Raw genomic sequence first — 16,200 nt, forward strand, 5'->3', positions numbered from 1 at the left:
CTGTGGGCTCTTGCAGCCAAGCAGGTGTCAGAACGAATGAATATCATTAAATCCAAAACAAGAAACTCCAAATGAGAAGATTTGTCATAAAAGCGCAGAGATGGAGTAGGTGGGAGTAGGGCACCGTTTATTTAAACGTTATTTGGAACGAACACCACACACACAATAGAGCACCGAAGTCTGACGTCACTTTCAGTAGAGAGCACCAACACACAGGTTCGTGTATTTTTTTATTTGTATTGACATTTCCATAGGGCGATTTTATGTCGCTTCATATAAGAACTGTTTGAAAAATAAACCGACCACCCCGGCGTTTCTGTCAGGGGAGTGGCTGTGCGTCGTTAATGATGTCCATTCATATTTGATACAGCCAGTTTCTAGAGAAAATGGAATGAATGTGACCGCAAAAGCCTTGAAACTACATATGAATGCAATGTCGCTGAGCATATACGTCACGCCCAGCTGTCAACATATTGCGTTCCTGAGATTCCTCGTTGACGTAAGCTCAGCTGGTGGTGACTCGACTCGTACTAACCACGATACATTATATATCAATAAAATAAAAAATAAAATAAACGTAATTAACGTTCAGTTTCTGTTGTGCGACGGGCTGCGGGCAGAAGCAGCCTACCCGGAAATGTAGTCTCTGGGTTGTTTGGCTCGTTTCTAACGCTTATTTTGTTACTCTTTGGGTATATTTGTACATTTCCACCTTCAGTCGATGCTTCATATCCATATGAGTGAAAAGGCCGGGGTGATCGGTTTATTTTTCAAACACAGTTCTTATATGAGGCGATGTAAAATCCCCCTATGGAGATTATAATGCTTGTAAAAAAATACACGAACCATGGGACTGGCGCCCTCTACTGATAGTAGAGGGCAGTGACGTCAGGACTTCGGTGCTCTATGCCGTGCATATACAATACATCGGATTTAGCAAGAATGCGAATTTCCATCAAAGAGCACATAAACATTACTAAAAGGGTACAAACTGAAAAAAACATGACAACTGCAATTGTGCATGCCAGCCCTGCTGCAACAAGCTGACTGGAAGGTCAACATCTCCCGCACAGTGCCCCATCACTGCACAGTGCCCCATCACTGCAAACTCCATTGCATCGCTCCTGCTGAGCAATGGCTGCTTCCCCAACGCAGACAAGGACTTCACTCGAACAACATCAGCAAGAGTCCACAAGCTGCTCAGGGCCCCAGGGTGCGATTCCAACCTATCCATCAACTTCACTACGCAAGAAATTGATCTGGCCATAAAACGTCTTAAGACTGGTAGATGACATCCACCCGGAGTACATGAAACACCAAGGCAAGAAGGCAACTGACTGGCTCCGTTCCTTCCTCTCCGCATGCCTCCAATGCTTAAAGCTGCCGAAGATCTGGCGCCGTGCCAAGGTGATCGCCCTGCCGAAGCCAAACAAGCAGAGTGATGACCCGAAGGGATACCGGCCCATCTCCCTCCTGTGCGTACCCTTCAAGCTGCTGGAACGCCTCATCCTGGCACGCCTCACCCCAGTGATCGACCCCAAAGAACAAGCTGACTTTCGAAGTGGTATGTCGACAACAGACCATGTGACCCTTCTGTGTCATGACATAGAAGACAGCTTCCAGGCTGGAGAGAAGGCTGGTGCCGTCTTCTTGGACCTCACAGCTGCCTACGACACTGTCTGGCTGCGCGGGCTACATATGAAGCTTCTGGAGACCATCCCAGACAAGCACATGGTGAGCTTCATTATGGAGATGCTGAGCAACCGCAGCTTTCGGCTCCACACCAGCAACGGCCAAAGCAGTAGGGCGAGAAGGCTCAGGAACGGTGTCCCGCAGGGCTCAGTGCTGGCACTGATGTTATTTAACATCTACATCCACGACCTACCCCCAACAACATCAAAGAAGTACGGCTACGTAGACGACCTGGCAATCCTGCTCAGCATACCATCCTGGGAAGCAGTAGAAGAAGGCGCCTCAAGTTCAGCATCGAAAAGACTGTAGCAACAATGTTCCACCTCTACAACAGGGAAGCAACCCGTGAAATTAACATCATGGTTGACGATGCCCGGCTACAGTCCCAGTCCTCCCAGACATACCTTGGAGTGAAGCTCGACAGAACACTGTCCTTTAAACAACACCTGGACAGTGTTAATATATCCAGCCTGTGACATTTGCATTAGTTCCCTCCAGGCCCCTGCAATCCTTTCTTTCCACGTTTTTTATTATTATTTATTTATTTATTTTTTATATTACCTGGTAATGCTACTGCACATACCCAATAATAATAGCACGGTTTGACAGCATGAGAAAACAAATATTCTCAACCTTATAGCTCAACCTTACATGTCCCATTTACACTGAACTTTTCACAATGTGTGCAGGACAGGTGCCCTGGTCATACCTGCTGGAGCTGACGAATTTCATCATTGAGGTCATCAACGCGCCTCTGGTCCTCCAGGCTGAGCTGAGACAGCAGGTCTGTCCCCAGCTCAGCCTTCAATGACTCCCGGGTGGACTCCATAGCATGCAGGCTGGCCTCTAGGCTCTGAAGACTACGTTGCTAGGAGGACAGAGACATCAGGTAAGACATTATTAAAAACTTGTGAACCCTAGTGCCCCTATTCTGGGTGCGAACATTGGCCGAAAAGTTGTTGTGAACTTATATACTTAAAATATCAGCTATTTTCTCTAAGTATAAAGGGTGATAATTTGTTGGCCATTCTTCAAAATGTTTCTCTATAATCACACACAGAATGAAACAAAAACAGCTGTTCCACTTCAGTATAACAAGCATACGTCTGGTTAAGAGTAACCATTTTGCTGCATCATTGATGTTATATTTTGTTTAATTCGCTGTTTTTGATAACTTTTAAGAGTTACATGGTTTCCCTCGGACACCGCAGGATGTGTCACACGTTTGGATCACGTGACCGGAAAATAATCAGTGACACTGGCTTCTCAGGGCTTCTGCAATGCAAAGTCTATGCTGCGTGATGGCGCCCCCGTGTCTCCCAGTTCCCCCGCTGTTGTTGTTGATCGGGACCGTCTAATATTTTTGGACTCAATTACAAACGATCACACTACAGATTTTCATGAAATGGAACGACGACCGCGGCCGGGTGGTTCTTCAAAGGTTAGTGGAAAAACAACGGCGGTCAAATGGGGATTACGATTACCGTAATTTCCGGACTATAAACCGCTACTTTTTTCCCATGCTTTGAACCCTGCGGCCTATACAATGGTGCGGCTAATCTATGGATTTTTACGGCTAACGGCCACTAGGGGACCTTCTAAATCTATCTCTACGGCAGAGTCCTGCAACGGGTCGGATACCCGCGGATACCCCATGGGTACCCGAGTTTGACGGGTGGGAACGGGCGTAAAATATACTTTTATAAGTTAACGGGTACGGGCGGAACGCAACGCGGGTGGGTGACCTTTTTTAATCAGTGGACCCGCACTGCGCGATGTTATAAACAGCAGCTGAGCTGGGGGTTTTCCTCAACAGCGGAGACAAGTTAAATCCGTCACATGCCCAAGGAATCGTCAGTGATGTCACATCACTGCCGATTCCTTCATAATGGCGTTCTGTTTCTGCTGCTGGGGTTCCCTGTGCTACTTCCTTGTTGCATAGCAGTGACATCACGTCCGAATCCTTGCTTCCTTATCGTAGCATTTCACGTGTGGAGTTTATTTTTTTATCACTAGGCCTGTAGCCTATATTTTCGTTTGCGCTGATGAAACACCAAGGGATTATAATGCCAAAATTCAACACAAGATGTAAAGCTAACCCAGGTAATGTCGGCCTAATGCGTAATGAGTGTAAATAAAGTTAAAAAGATTGATGAGTGATGACTTGGATCAAGACTCATCAGGCTAATTTTTTTATCATCCTCTCCTTGTTGATATATTATGCCAATATGCCATTTAGGTCAAAATCATGATATAACTTTATGTTGTGATAATAAGCAGCAGTAGCCTCAGTCAACTACATGTCTTCCGTTCCGTGTGCAACACACTGCCGCCGCCCACCACCACTACATGCGGTGTTGGATGAAATACAGTCAATGATAGCTATCGGTGCCTGTGATACGAACGGGTAACGGGTCATTTTTTTGACGGGCGGGGTGGATCTCGTTTCGAGTTTTATATAAATCACGGGTAACGGGTGGGTTGCGGAACTGATGATTGACGGGCGGGACGGGTGCGGGTATCGAAAATTGGACCCGTGCAGGACTCTACTCTACGGTCCACATCCCCCTGCGGCTTATAGTCCAGTGCGGCTTGTATATGTACACATTTGTTTTTTCCCTAAATTTAGCTGGTGCGGTTTATATTCAGGTGCGCTTTATAGTCCGGAGATTACGGTAATTAATCCCAGTCTACTCTAAGTGACAGTGTTAATAAATGTCAGCAGTGAGGCTCTGTCAATGTGTGGTTTTTACAGACAAATTGACAATACATTAAATGATGGTAGTGAGGACAATATTTTTCAAATCCTGGCTTAAATCACTCAAAGTTGACAGTTTTGGACTAGTTTTGGAGCTAGATAAATATTGTGACATTTGTTTTTGTCCACATTGCTCAGCCTGTGTGTGTCGTTTGGTAGCTTGTGCTCAGAGAGGGTTAACCCGTCTGATTGATTGGCACCAGAAAAGACGTGTCTGTGTCGGCAAGCAGTTACCTTTGGCATGTATGTCTTCTCAGACTGCTGCCTCTTCTCCTTGAGCATCTTCATCTCTGACAGGATGCTGTCTCTGGAAGCTTTGAACTTCCTCTGCTGCGTCTCGATCTGCTGCATCTGGTTCATCAGCTGGTCAATCTCATTGTTGATGCGTGCAGCCCGATGTTAAGGAAGCACAATAGGGCAAGGTGTGTGTGTGTGTGTGTGTGTGTGTGTGTGTGTGTGTGTGTGTGTGTGTGTGTGGTAGAGCACAAGATGATCATGAAATTTTAGCTGCTGATTTAATTGAACATTGTAGATATTATTTTAGAAAATGTAATGTATGAAAAGAAAATTATGGTTTGCCCTAAATGCACAAAATATGTGCTCCAGGTTCAAAGTGTTTAACTCTTTGAGATATTCATGGATTTCTATATAGTTTTTAGACTTCTCTATGGCAGAATGGCGTTTTTGAATGATTTATTGAAAATTCTCTGCTGTGAATGTGTGACAACGAAAGACCTTCAGAGAAAGCTTGGCTTGTCTGCTTCCAGGAAAAAAATGAACTGAGTTGATAAAATGTTTAGTTGTGGTGTTGGAAGCCATTTAAAAGAGCCTGCATTTACACTGGGTAGTGTTTCTTGGACAACAAAAAAAGTTATGACCGGTTGAAGTTTTATTTTCTAAATAACTTTTTTTCTGCTGGGCGTACATAGCCATGCAATATCTCATTTTAAAGGGTGAGTTGTCTAGTTCAATTAAAATAAAATAAAAAGTTTCTCACATGTACCACTGTAGATATTTTGCCATCTATAAATAGCATGGTCAGTCATGATCAATCTGACCTATCCAGCTAAAAGTCCCCCTAGCTCTGAAATGGAACATCATATAAACTCAATTCTTTTTTGGGGTAAAATTAGACATTCTAACGCACATTTTGATATATACCATGTTTACATAGTCTTACCAGTACCGTGTCTATTCATGCATGCATCTCAAAAACCTGTTGTGAAGAAACAGTTTTGATAAAAAACTCATCCAAGGACATTGTTTTGATATGACTTTGTGCCCATGATATGTATCAAAATATAGACTTGAATGTATACTGTATTATAACAAAAAAATTGGGTTCTTACCATCTACCGTTACAGAGTAAATCACAGTTGAAACTCGCTTAGTCAAACCATAAACCTCAGACTAGTGAACAAAATAGCCATGACAGGTCTAACTCATTGTAAAAGCTTGTCTTTTATTTTTTATGACTAACATAATACAATTATAATAAATATTACAGAAAATAAATAGGCCTACATACAAAACAGTTGTCCCCAAACTCCCCAGTGTCCCCAAACCACTGCATTCCAGTTGTTCTTGACGGTGTGTGTGTGTGTAGGCTAAATTTAAAAAAAACAACAACTGAAATGAATGAATGCATCCGGTTCAGTGTCGGAGAACTCCATCGCAGTCTTGACTCTTCGTCTTCATCATCCTCCTCCTCCTCCTCCTCATCTGATGCCAGTTCTAAATATATAAAAATAAACATTTAGCTGTAGTCAGCCCGGCCAATAGCCAGTTGGGGGGGGGGGGACGTAGGCTATCTGACATCATCGTCATCATCATCATCACACGGAGACACACTAAACAATGTACAGTCATGACTGTATACAATATACAATGAATGCAATTATCATGCAAGCTCAGACGTCAATGAAACGTCATACAGATCTTATATAATACGCTACTGTTAGCTTCACTCCCCGTCCCCCCTCCGATCCTTGTAGCAAGGATCGAAGTAGCCCCATATGTGCCCTCTCCCTACGCTCATTCTGTAGCTCCGAGATGAGCTACAGAATGAGCGTAGGGAGAGGGCACATATGGGGCTAGGATCGAAGCAACCACGCGTTGCTTCAGTAAACGATGCATGTTTGTTCTCCGTCTTTGTAGACAGTAAATAAAAGGAGCGAACATTACTCTAAAGATCAGATCGCCTATAAGGCACGCTACAATATAAAATACTTGTACTGCCATGCGTGCATGCCTGCTACGATACATTTGTACTGCACCAACCAACCGATCGATCGACACCAACCCCCCCTCCAGCCCTTAGCCAGCACCAATGCACCGACCAACACCATTAGCCAGCACCTTCGGTGCTGGCTAATGGCTGGGGGCCATCGTGGTGAGTCATTCTGGCGTCATGATCTGACTAGTAGTAGTAATTATCCAAGCATCTATTTGTAGCGATCATCTTATGATTTCTGATCACTATAGAAGGGCATTTTCTACAATAAGATTACCTCAAAACATTCCGGGTTGATCGTCTTCTTCAATGGTTTCCCGGTATAGCTCATCGGACGACGATGGGGAGACAATGAAAAAAGGAGGGAGGGAGCAGCGAGTCTCGCTGTAAGCACTGGACCAGGGCTACTCCGCCTGGAGAAGGCGACTGGGACGCGTATGGATCAATACTACTACCACAAAACTCGCTCAAATAAATAGTACTGCTTTCAACTTTTTCTGCTAGAAAATCGCTCGGGCGAGACGGCAAACAGGCAAAACAATGATAACTATGAAGACTCCCTCTGCCCCCACTGTTTACAGGGGGTGGGACCAGCTTCCAATGGCAACACGTACACGTGTGTCACGTGACACGGGTTTTCTGGGTAATGTAGTTGGAATATAAGCTCAGGAATTTAAACAGCGCTTCGGAGCATATTAATATGTTTAGATTCATCAAAAACTGTGAAGACGCCAATTGGCGTCATTGATCATTTACGGAATTCTGATGAAGACGCCAATTGGCGTCTTTCATCTTCTAAGGGTTAAGAGTGTGGACAATGCTAGAAATATGATTTTTTTTTTATACAGATGATGGAAACGATTAGTGAAAAATTAATGCAATAACTCAAATAATTGCGATCAGGTGATTATCTAATAATTGTGACAGGCCTATGTGGGGGGCATAAATATCTGTAACATCTCAATCCCACTCCTTTACAAAGACACAAGGAGTCTGATTGGATTTCTCCTATGGTGTGTGGCCACCAAAAGGCATCAGTAATGTGATTGTGGATCCCAGGGCAGCCTCTCTCATCATGATTGACTTCAGAACAGAGGATTACAGTGAGATGCACACACAGCATTAGGCTAATCTAACAGACAGGTTTATTGATCCTCGGAAATCTTACAAGCTCACAATGTGTCGTGATTCAACACGTGAGCTACTTTTGCGCGACACTGTCATATAACTAAGTATAAAAGCACCACATAAGATGAAATATGGAGATACAAAGTTAGTTACAATATGATTTTCTTAAAGGGAGATTGTAGCCTTTGGTTAAATAGCTCCCTGCCAGTCCCTGGGCATGATAGTATACAGCTACCTGGTCATGATATACTGCAAGTCCAAAACTGAAATTGAAAATAAAAGGCCAAAGGGGAATATAACTAAAAACTTGATACACACGGACACTTTGGTGAGGAAGGCCCGGTGGAACCCGAGACCACCATCACCTCAGACAGCTCAGGGCTGAGGAAAAGAACAAGAACATCCTGAAATCCTTTGTTGCTACTACACAGAGCATTCCGACGGGGATATCACTGTCTGGTATGAGCTCCTCTCCGGACCAGAGAACACTGTAGTGTGTGGTGCGGTCAGCCGAGTGCACATGGGTACTTCACTCCCTGCAGGACTCAAGGTGCTCGAGCAGAGCTAGGATTATGAAGGACCCCCACCTCCTCTGCAGTCAGGCAAACACCTACGGCTACGCTGCCACAAAGCCACCACAGAGACTGCCTCAAGCCATCAGAGCTCTGAACAAGGACCATACTAACCCGAAATTAGCCGATCACAACCGGTATTTCTTTTGACAATCTGTATCTTTGCACAAACTTTTGGATGTCTAGCTACAGTTCACCACACAAAGTGTAGTGTAGATACTGCCATGGTCATTCTTCTGTTGCATAAAAGTATGTTCTGATTGTGTATCTTCAGTTGCTAATTTATGAATCCATTTATATTCTGCAATTCCTATATTCTGTATTTTTTACATTTTGTTTTTATGGCATAATAGATTCCTATCCTGCCTCAGTAACCCAGGGAAGGTGAAATTCTGTAGGTATACGTATGTATCAATGTCAGTGAATTGATGCCATTTCTTTTGCACTTAGTACTTTACTTGTTACTTACTATTATTTTCAGTACCTTGTATTTTTGGAAATTGTTGCATAGTCTGGCAAAGTCTGCCACACTTGCAGTTGCATAAATCAGCTTTAAGATGGCAGCTGGAAATGGGATTGGAGTATGAGGTACACCACTCTAATCCTGTGCTTATCTAAAGGGCAGCGGTGGATCATGAACAGCAGCATGCTTTTAAATAATTGATCTGTGCTCTGCCTCACCTCTGCAGAAGTCAAGGGCTGCCATCATGTCATGCACTGAGTAAGCTGTCCCCCACCCACACACACGCGCACACTACAGCCAGGCATGACGTACCTGCTGACCAACACACAAAAGGTTATTTGTGAGTAAGCTGCTACATATAAACAGGTGCACAGCACAAACATGCTGATAAGCAGACCAGTACGGAAGTGAACACATGCATGCAAATCCCCTCTGATCCCTCTGTCTCTCCAACTCTAACATAAGTGAGTCACGACTCTGGCCTTTGCAACCCAACATTCTAATCATCCTTGGCCTGAAAAGACCCACTCCACCTCAGCCCATGTTGGCCTACAGCGGTTGAGGTAGCTACATAACCTGAATGGATTTAATCCTTAATCCACATTAACAAAAGCCAGACTGCCTGTGTCAGTCACCACAGTGTAATATAGGCCAGGCAACACTGTTTAAGCCCTCTGAAACAATCATGTAATACACAGAATATAAATATACACTGCAGTTTTGCATATACAGGAGTAGATTGCGAAATTAAAATGGGTGTGCAGTGCTATGCATTTTTCTTCAGCTCTTAACCCATTTTGACCTGAGATCAGGTTCTAAAAATGTCTTTTACATCCTGACAGTTTTCTGAAAAAGCTATGTTCGAAGAACCACTATGTCAGTGGTTCTTCGATTTTTCAAAAATAGCAGACTATGAGCTTGTAGATCTGCTATTTTTCAATAGCTAAAGCATAACATAATGCTAACACCAACAGGGGTTCCTGCCCAAAATGGGTTAAAAAGGCATATGAGATTAAGAACATACCATCCCATACCAATATGTTTGTTAAACTTCACAATGTCACTGTATCCATATACAACTCGTTCAATCTCCTACTTTACACATGAAAGTCACATTACTAAGCAGATTGATATTATTCCCTTTCTTTGGTGCTATTAGGTTAATAAGTCAAAGTCAAAGTCAAAGTCGTACGATTAGTCACAGACGTTACCGCAGTGAAATTTGTTCTCCGCATTTGACCCATCTCTTGGAACGGTGATCCGCAGCGTGCGCCGCGCTCGGGAATCATTCGTTGATTTGACCCCCAATCCAACCCATTGATGCTGAGTGCCAAGCAGGGAGGCATTGGGTCCCATTTTTACAGTCTTTGGTATGACCCGGCCGGGGATCGAACCCCTCCCAGTTTCAGGGCGGACACTCTAACCACAAGGCCACTGTCTGGTAGTCTAATAAGTATTCAACTGACATTTGCATCCGACTCCGATACCTTAAATGTGACGTCAATCATAATGTGACGTCAAACAGGTGGAAGATGGTGGTCAGATAGCAATTTAGTGAAGCTTTTGAGACCGCCGCATGACTCATTTAGTAGAAAACAACTGTGCCTAAACGCCCAGCGCCAGAGAATGAGTAATGCCTGGTACTGTGTTGAAACCGCTTCAGACTTCACTAAAGAGGCGTTTAAAGACAACAACTAATCATTGAGCTTGTAGATTGTCTTGTTTTTGCCGAATTGTGGCCACAGAATAGGGATGGTAGATTTCCTGTGCTTAATGTTATACCTGAAGTTAGTTCAGCTGTGGTTGTTCATACAAAGCATTGTGGGATCAAAACTGAGTATTTCAATTCCAACAGCGTTTTTGTCCTCAAAGACCTTATAATATACGGTAGTGTCTATATCTGACATGCAAAGCAGCTCATGCTATTCTCATTTGTCATGGTTTCCTCCATAATGAGCTCACAACCATCCAAGAATTGCTAACAAGTTGGACTGTAAACTGTAAATCTAATGTAATCGTGGGCGCTACACTCCCTCTGCCAACCTGGGGAGAGCAACGGACTGACCTCATGCTTCCTTGTATACATGAGAAGACGCTTCTTTTCACCTAACAGGGGGGAGTTTGCCCGGTTGGACGTATCGCGTGGAAGGAACACGTTATTTCAACCAGTTCCTTTCCCCTCCATCAGGCAGTATAGAGACCAGGATTACTGCATGTCTTTTGAGAGGGTGCCTATCCTAGGCTAGGCATAAGGGGACACGGGGAGAACATGCAAATAGCACTGATGACGTGGAGGAGAGAACACGCCCCCAGCGCCCACGGCCAGGCAAACGTTACATGAGCACCAAGAGCTGCACCTCCAGACTCTTGAACAGTTTCTACTTGTCAACAATTAGACTGCTGAACAAGAACTAGGTCTGGTGACACTGCACAGACTGAACTGAATTGGTCTCCTTTTAGTAGAGACTACTTTATATATACACGTAGGCTACATCACTATTCTTTATTTGTATATGCATACATATTGTAACATGTAGATTAGTCATGTACTATGCACTTTGTTTTTCTTTTAACTGCAATGATCAAACAAGAATTTCACCCATGTTACTTGTAATGTGATGTGACAATAAAGTTGATTCTGATTCTGTCCCCAGCGGATATGAACCCAGGACCTTCTAGCTGTGAGGCGACAGCGCTACCAACTGTGCCACTGTGCCCCCCCCTGCTACCTACATTCTTACCTACCATACAGGATTTCACAAGAAATTCCTGCAAGCGAAATATTAAACCACAAGTAAACCATGTGTAGCTCAAGTATGCATCACTTACAAGGTAACGGATTTAGTTTCCACTGAGGAATAACATTTTTAAATACATGCACGTGGGTGGCAAATTTTAATGGCTGGCGCTCTGACGGCGCTAATCAAACAAATAAAGGATATGTTCGATGTTTCTGCACAGGTTCTCGTTCAGCTTGGCCTCCAGCTCGCCCAGCTCCTCCTCGGCCTTCATCATGTCCTTCTGGAGCTCCAGGCGGGACTTCCTGGTGTCGTAGTAGCCTCCTGTCAGAGCTCCACGGTGGCTCACCTGGTCACCTGCATGGGGCCAAACATGGATGTGTTGGACACAAACACATACTATGGTGCTGCCATATTAACCCATTTAGGACTAGCCCGATTCTAAAAACACCTTCTAAAATCCTGAACTAAGTTTTCTGAAAATGTTCAAATATTAATTAAAAAATTACAAAATTTTATGTTGCTAATATACTGTACATAGCAACAAGAACCCCAAAAGGGGTTCGCGTCCTGAAGGGGTAAAACACCAAAAGGGGTTTCCGTCTTGAATGGGTTTTGAATACACTGACACCACGGCGCGTAAACAGCGCCTCAAACTGTGACTCCGCCCACCACCGGGGGAAGTTGTGATTTGCGCTCGTTCACTGCAATGCAATTTGCGGCATTTTCAAAACAATATTGAGCAGAGTAGCGATTATCAAACGTATTTGCAATGCCATACGTTGAAAGATCTGTTGCCCGTGGACAAGGCACGCTACCTCCGCAAGTTAGATAGCATCGGCATAGATGTTTGTCCGTATGTGATTAAGGATTGGACCAAGTTGCATTGGCAGCCATAGAAAATTCTTACCCCAGGCTAAAACCGGATGTGACGTTTTTGGGCGTTCCTGTCTAGCGTGGTGTCAGTGTATAGATCGACGCCTTATCAGACGACGTCACACTGATAAGAAACGGCATGCGCGCACATAAAGGCAGCAGAAGAACACCACCTCTCATAAGATGCAATGGAAAAGTTCTAACTGCACTTACGTGTAAAAATGCCCCATCAAACTTTCAGATGCTGTTTTTCTCCCAGTGTGGAGGAAGAATGATTAGGATTTTTATTGTGATCTCTCGCCCTTGAAATATATAATCCTTGGTTTCTGTTGTGTTTGAAGTTTGAACAATAATAGCAATTCAAAACAGTTGTCCTCAAAACCACACCTCCAGTCGCTGTCATAAGAACGGGAGGTGCGCTCATGAACACGGCAGCAGAGCCTGTTTGTGCACGGCTGCACGCGCACCTGCAGCGGGCCATCAAGTATAATTTATGCTTCGTCCCGCGATGGTGTCGCGCACGCAGACCTTTACGCTCACAACAGTCACATCTGCGATGCGATGTGAGCTTGTATATCAGCTGTTCTCTGTGCGCAATACTGTTGGGCTTTGAAGTATAAATGTCTCCTAGGGTGCATCTCACTAGCCAACTCACAAGAGGAGGTTGAATGGACTGAAACCAGCGCTCCCCAAAACAACAGGTTTGGAGATCTGTTGGGAATTGATTACATGAAACAGTCACCCGTGCGCCCAGTCCCAATGTTTGTAAACAAATAATTGGTCTATAGATCATCCGAAATGTCAAGGGTTCACACATATTTTTAACAATGAATTTTCAAAACTTTTCCAAAGTATTTCACCCCATTTCCAGGGCTATAGCAATGATATGGTGCAATAATGGGGGCTCTCACACCAGTGTGCCATCAATGATATGGTGCAATAATGGGGGCTCTCACACCAGTGTGCCATCAATGATATGGTGCAATAATGGGGGCTCTCACACCAGTGTGCCATCAATGATATGGTGCAATAATGGGGGCTCTCACACCAGTGTGCCATCAATGATATGGTGCAATAATGGGGGCTCTCACACCAGTGTGCCATCAATGATATGGTGCAATAATGGGGGCTCTCACACCAGTGTGCCACCAATGATATGGTGCAATAATGGGGGCTCTCACACCAGTGTGCCATCAATGATATGGTGCAATAATGGGGGCTCTCACACCAGTGTGCCATCAATGCACCAAGACAGACTCCAGCTAAGCTGCCACGTGACAAAAAGAAAGCCAATAATGTATTGTTAGCTTGTACATCAATTATTTTTGTCACGCAACGTCCTGTGGCCACTCACACAGCTTGTGCAGCGCAACACTTTATTTGTTGCATATTTGACGTACATCAGACTGTACTGTATAATGCATACTGTAAGAACTCTGTCCCTCAATGCATGGTCCTGTGTCAGCCCTGGTCATTGCATTGCATTGCATTTATGTTACATTGCATTGCATTTATGTAATGTCCATTAATATGCATTGTCCTGTCTAAATAAACAAATAAAGTATGTCCATATGCGTCTGTTGTGTTTCTATCTGGTATATTATTTGGTTTTATGATGATAATGAGGTTATATCTTCCCTTCTTCTCTGGACTCCTGCCTCAAAGCAGACCAAAGGTAGAAAACTGTCGTTCCCTGATGTCATCGCTAGGGTAGGGACACATGCATCAGTAAGCAGGAACTGGGGATGGCAATGAAGGACCGGAAAGTCTGGCGTGGCATTGTGAAATGGTTTTATCACATTATGCTGCTGCAACGCCTCAATTTCCCTTCGGGGGTTAACAATGTCTATCTAATCTCATCTAAGGACCAACATACCCTGATACAGTCCATAGTGAAGGCTCTGGCGAGCTGCGTGGAAACCTCCATGCTGCGGCAGATCAGGGTCTTCCCAAACACATGCTTGAAGGCCTTGTCAAACGGTACACTGTAGCGCAGCTTGCTGATCATAGGAATGGCATCCTAAAAGGACAAAGGGAGGTTTGTATGTGCATGAGGCACCAGGCTAGCAAGATCATCAGCATCTCTTATGAACCTTAGTATCCCTTATTCTGTACGTAATGTCATATCCCTTATTCTGTACGTAATGTCATAATAGGACATTTGGCGAAAACAGGTGTACATTTGCAGCAAATAGCTTTGCATAGATTTGTTAATAACAGAAGAAATAACTATTCAATCGATTCTCGATTGAATAAGGAAAGTAATCCATAGAATAATTGCTAAAAACAGCCCTCCATTTCCCGCTCATGGCTTTGTAAAAGAGAAGCAATGGGCCCATACGTTGGTCTCTGGGTAGGATGTGTCCCTAACGTCCAGCTTGCTGAGGGGCAGGAAGGTGACCTCTCCAGGCAGGTTCATCTTGTTAAACTCCGTGAGGATCTTGGTGCTCACCTCGTCCGTCTCTACAATATGGTAGAACAGCCTGGGAGGAGGATGGAGGAAAGAGAAGAGGGTACACCAAAGAAGGGAAAGACCAGAAGGACATGAATGGAAAAGTCAGACACATTCTCAGTAGAGACTAAGGTTGCATTCAAAATGTAAACTAAGACGGTGCCGAATACACATCTAGTGCCGTAGCGTTCAGCATTTTTCTTAGTAGCCACTACTGAATACACAGAAAATCTGTTTTGTGTAGTAGAGCAGGGGTTCCCAAGCCATTACCACGGACCGGCTGACCGCTCAAAAAATGTGTGCGGACGGGCATGGTTTGGGGTGGGGGGGGGGGGGGTGTGTCGTGGTCACGCATCATCATACCACAACACGAAAGACAGTTGACTGGCCTCAAGTAGCCTACATGCTGCTATATTATTATACAACATCATAATGTTATATCATTGACTAAATGGACCTGGTGCAATGGCTATTTCGGTTATTTTATTTTGAAGTTTGAGCCTGAAACTGAAGGCTTAGCTGTACGTTTCTGAACAAATCAGAGCGTCGCATCCCTTCAGGTGATGGGACGGTAGTCAGACAGTCGGCCAGCTGTACCAGTTTGCTGCTATGTGGCTTATTTCTAAGCTATGCTTTCAGATACATACTTGCATGCTGATTAATTTTAAAACGAGTAATACACTGGATGTCATCTTGAATGAGATTAAAAAGCTATGGGAATCAAACAGGTTAATGAAATCAAGCTTCATTTATATTCATGCAACACTCAACACGCCATCCACGCATCACGTTTTTGTTCAAAGGAAGTAATTAAAATTGGCTTTTTATGGACTTATAGGCTACATCTTGTTGTTGTTGTTACGCTGCTGCAGCTGCTCGCTGAGAACACGTGAACGGTAAAGATACCAAGGATTCCACAGTGATGTCACTGTTTGGATTGATTGATTGATTGAAATATTTATTAACAGTTTGCAGAATTACAGTACATTTCAAGCACAAACTCAATACAAAGACTGTTAACTGTGAGTGGACGACCCAATTAAGCATTACACTTGTTTACAAGAGGGTCCACCATGTTCAATTCATCAAAACATTTAGAGACGTACAAATAGACAATTCTATATAGTAACACAGATGTATAACACGGAAGTAACACAGATGTTGTACACACAGCTGTTTATAAACCACAGTCAGTCACGCGCCGCTGATAAATCCTTGGCATCTTCATTCGACTGAGACAACTTTTCACCGCTGTTTGGAAAATCCTGGTGACGCATGGTCGGGAAAA

General features: G+C 43.9%; 1 protein-coding gene across 1 annotated transcript in view; it reads right to left on the reverse strand.

The window, feature by feature from the left end:
* smc3 (structural maintenance of chromosomes 3) overlaps positions 1-16,200 on the reverse strand; it is a 39,093-nt gene that overhangs the window by 9,683 nt on the left and 13,210 nt on the right. Inside the window, exons 15-19 of the mRNA XM_079499343.1 lie at positions 14,802-14,943; positions 14,333-14,480; positions 11,789-11,941; positions 4,685-4,836; positions 2,402-2,560 (exon numbers count right to left, since the gene is read on the reverse strand). Of these exons, the coding sequence (XP_079355469.1) occupies positions 2,402-2,560; positions 4,685-4,836; positions 11,789-11,941; positions 14,333-14,480; positions 14,802-14,943 (754 nt within the window). The remainder of the gene's footprint in view (positions 1-2,401; positions 2,561-4,684; positions 4,837-11,788; positions 11,942-14,332; positions 14,481-14,801; positions 14,944-16,200) is intronic.

Source organism: Electrona antarctica (genome assembly GCF_951216825.1).
Source record: "Electrona antarctica genome assembly, chromosome: 4".
Lineage (NCBI taxonomy): Eukaryota > Metazoa > Chordata > Actinopteri > Myctophiformes > Myctophidae > Electrona > Electrona antarctica.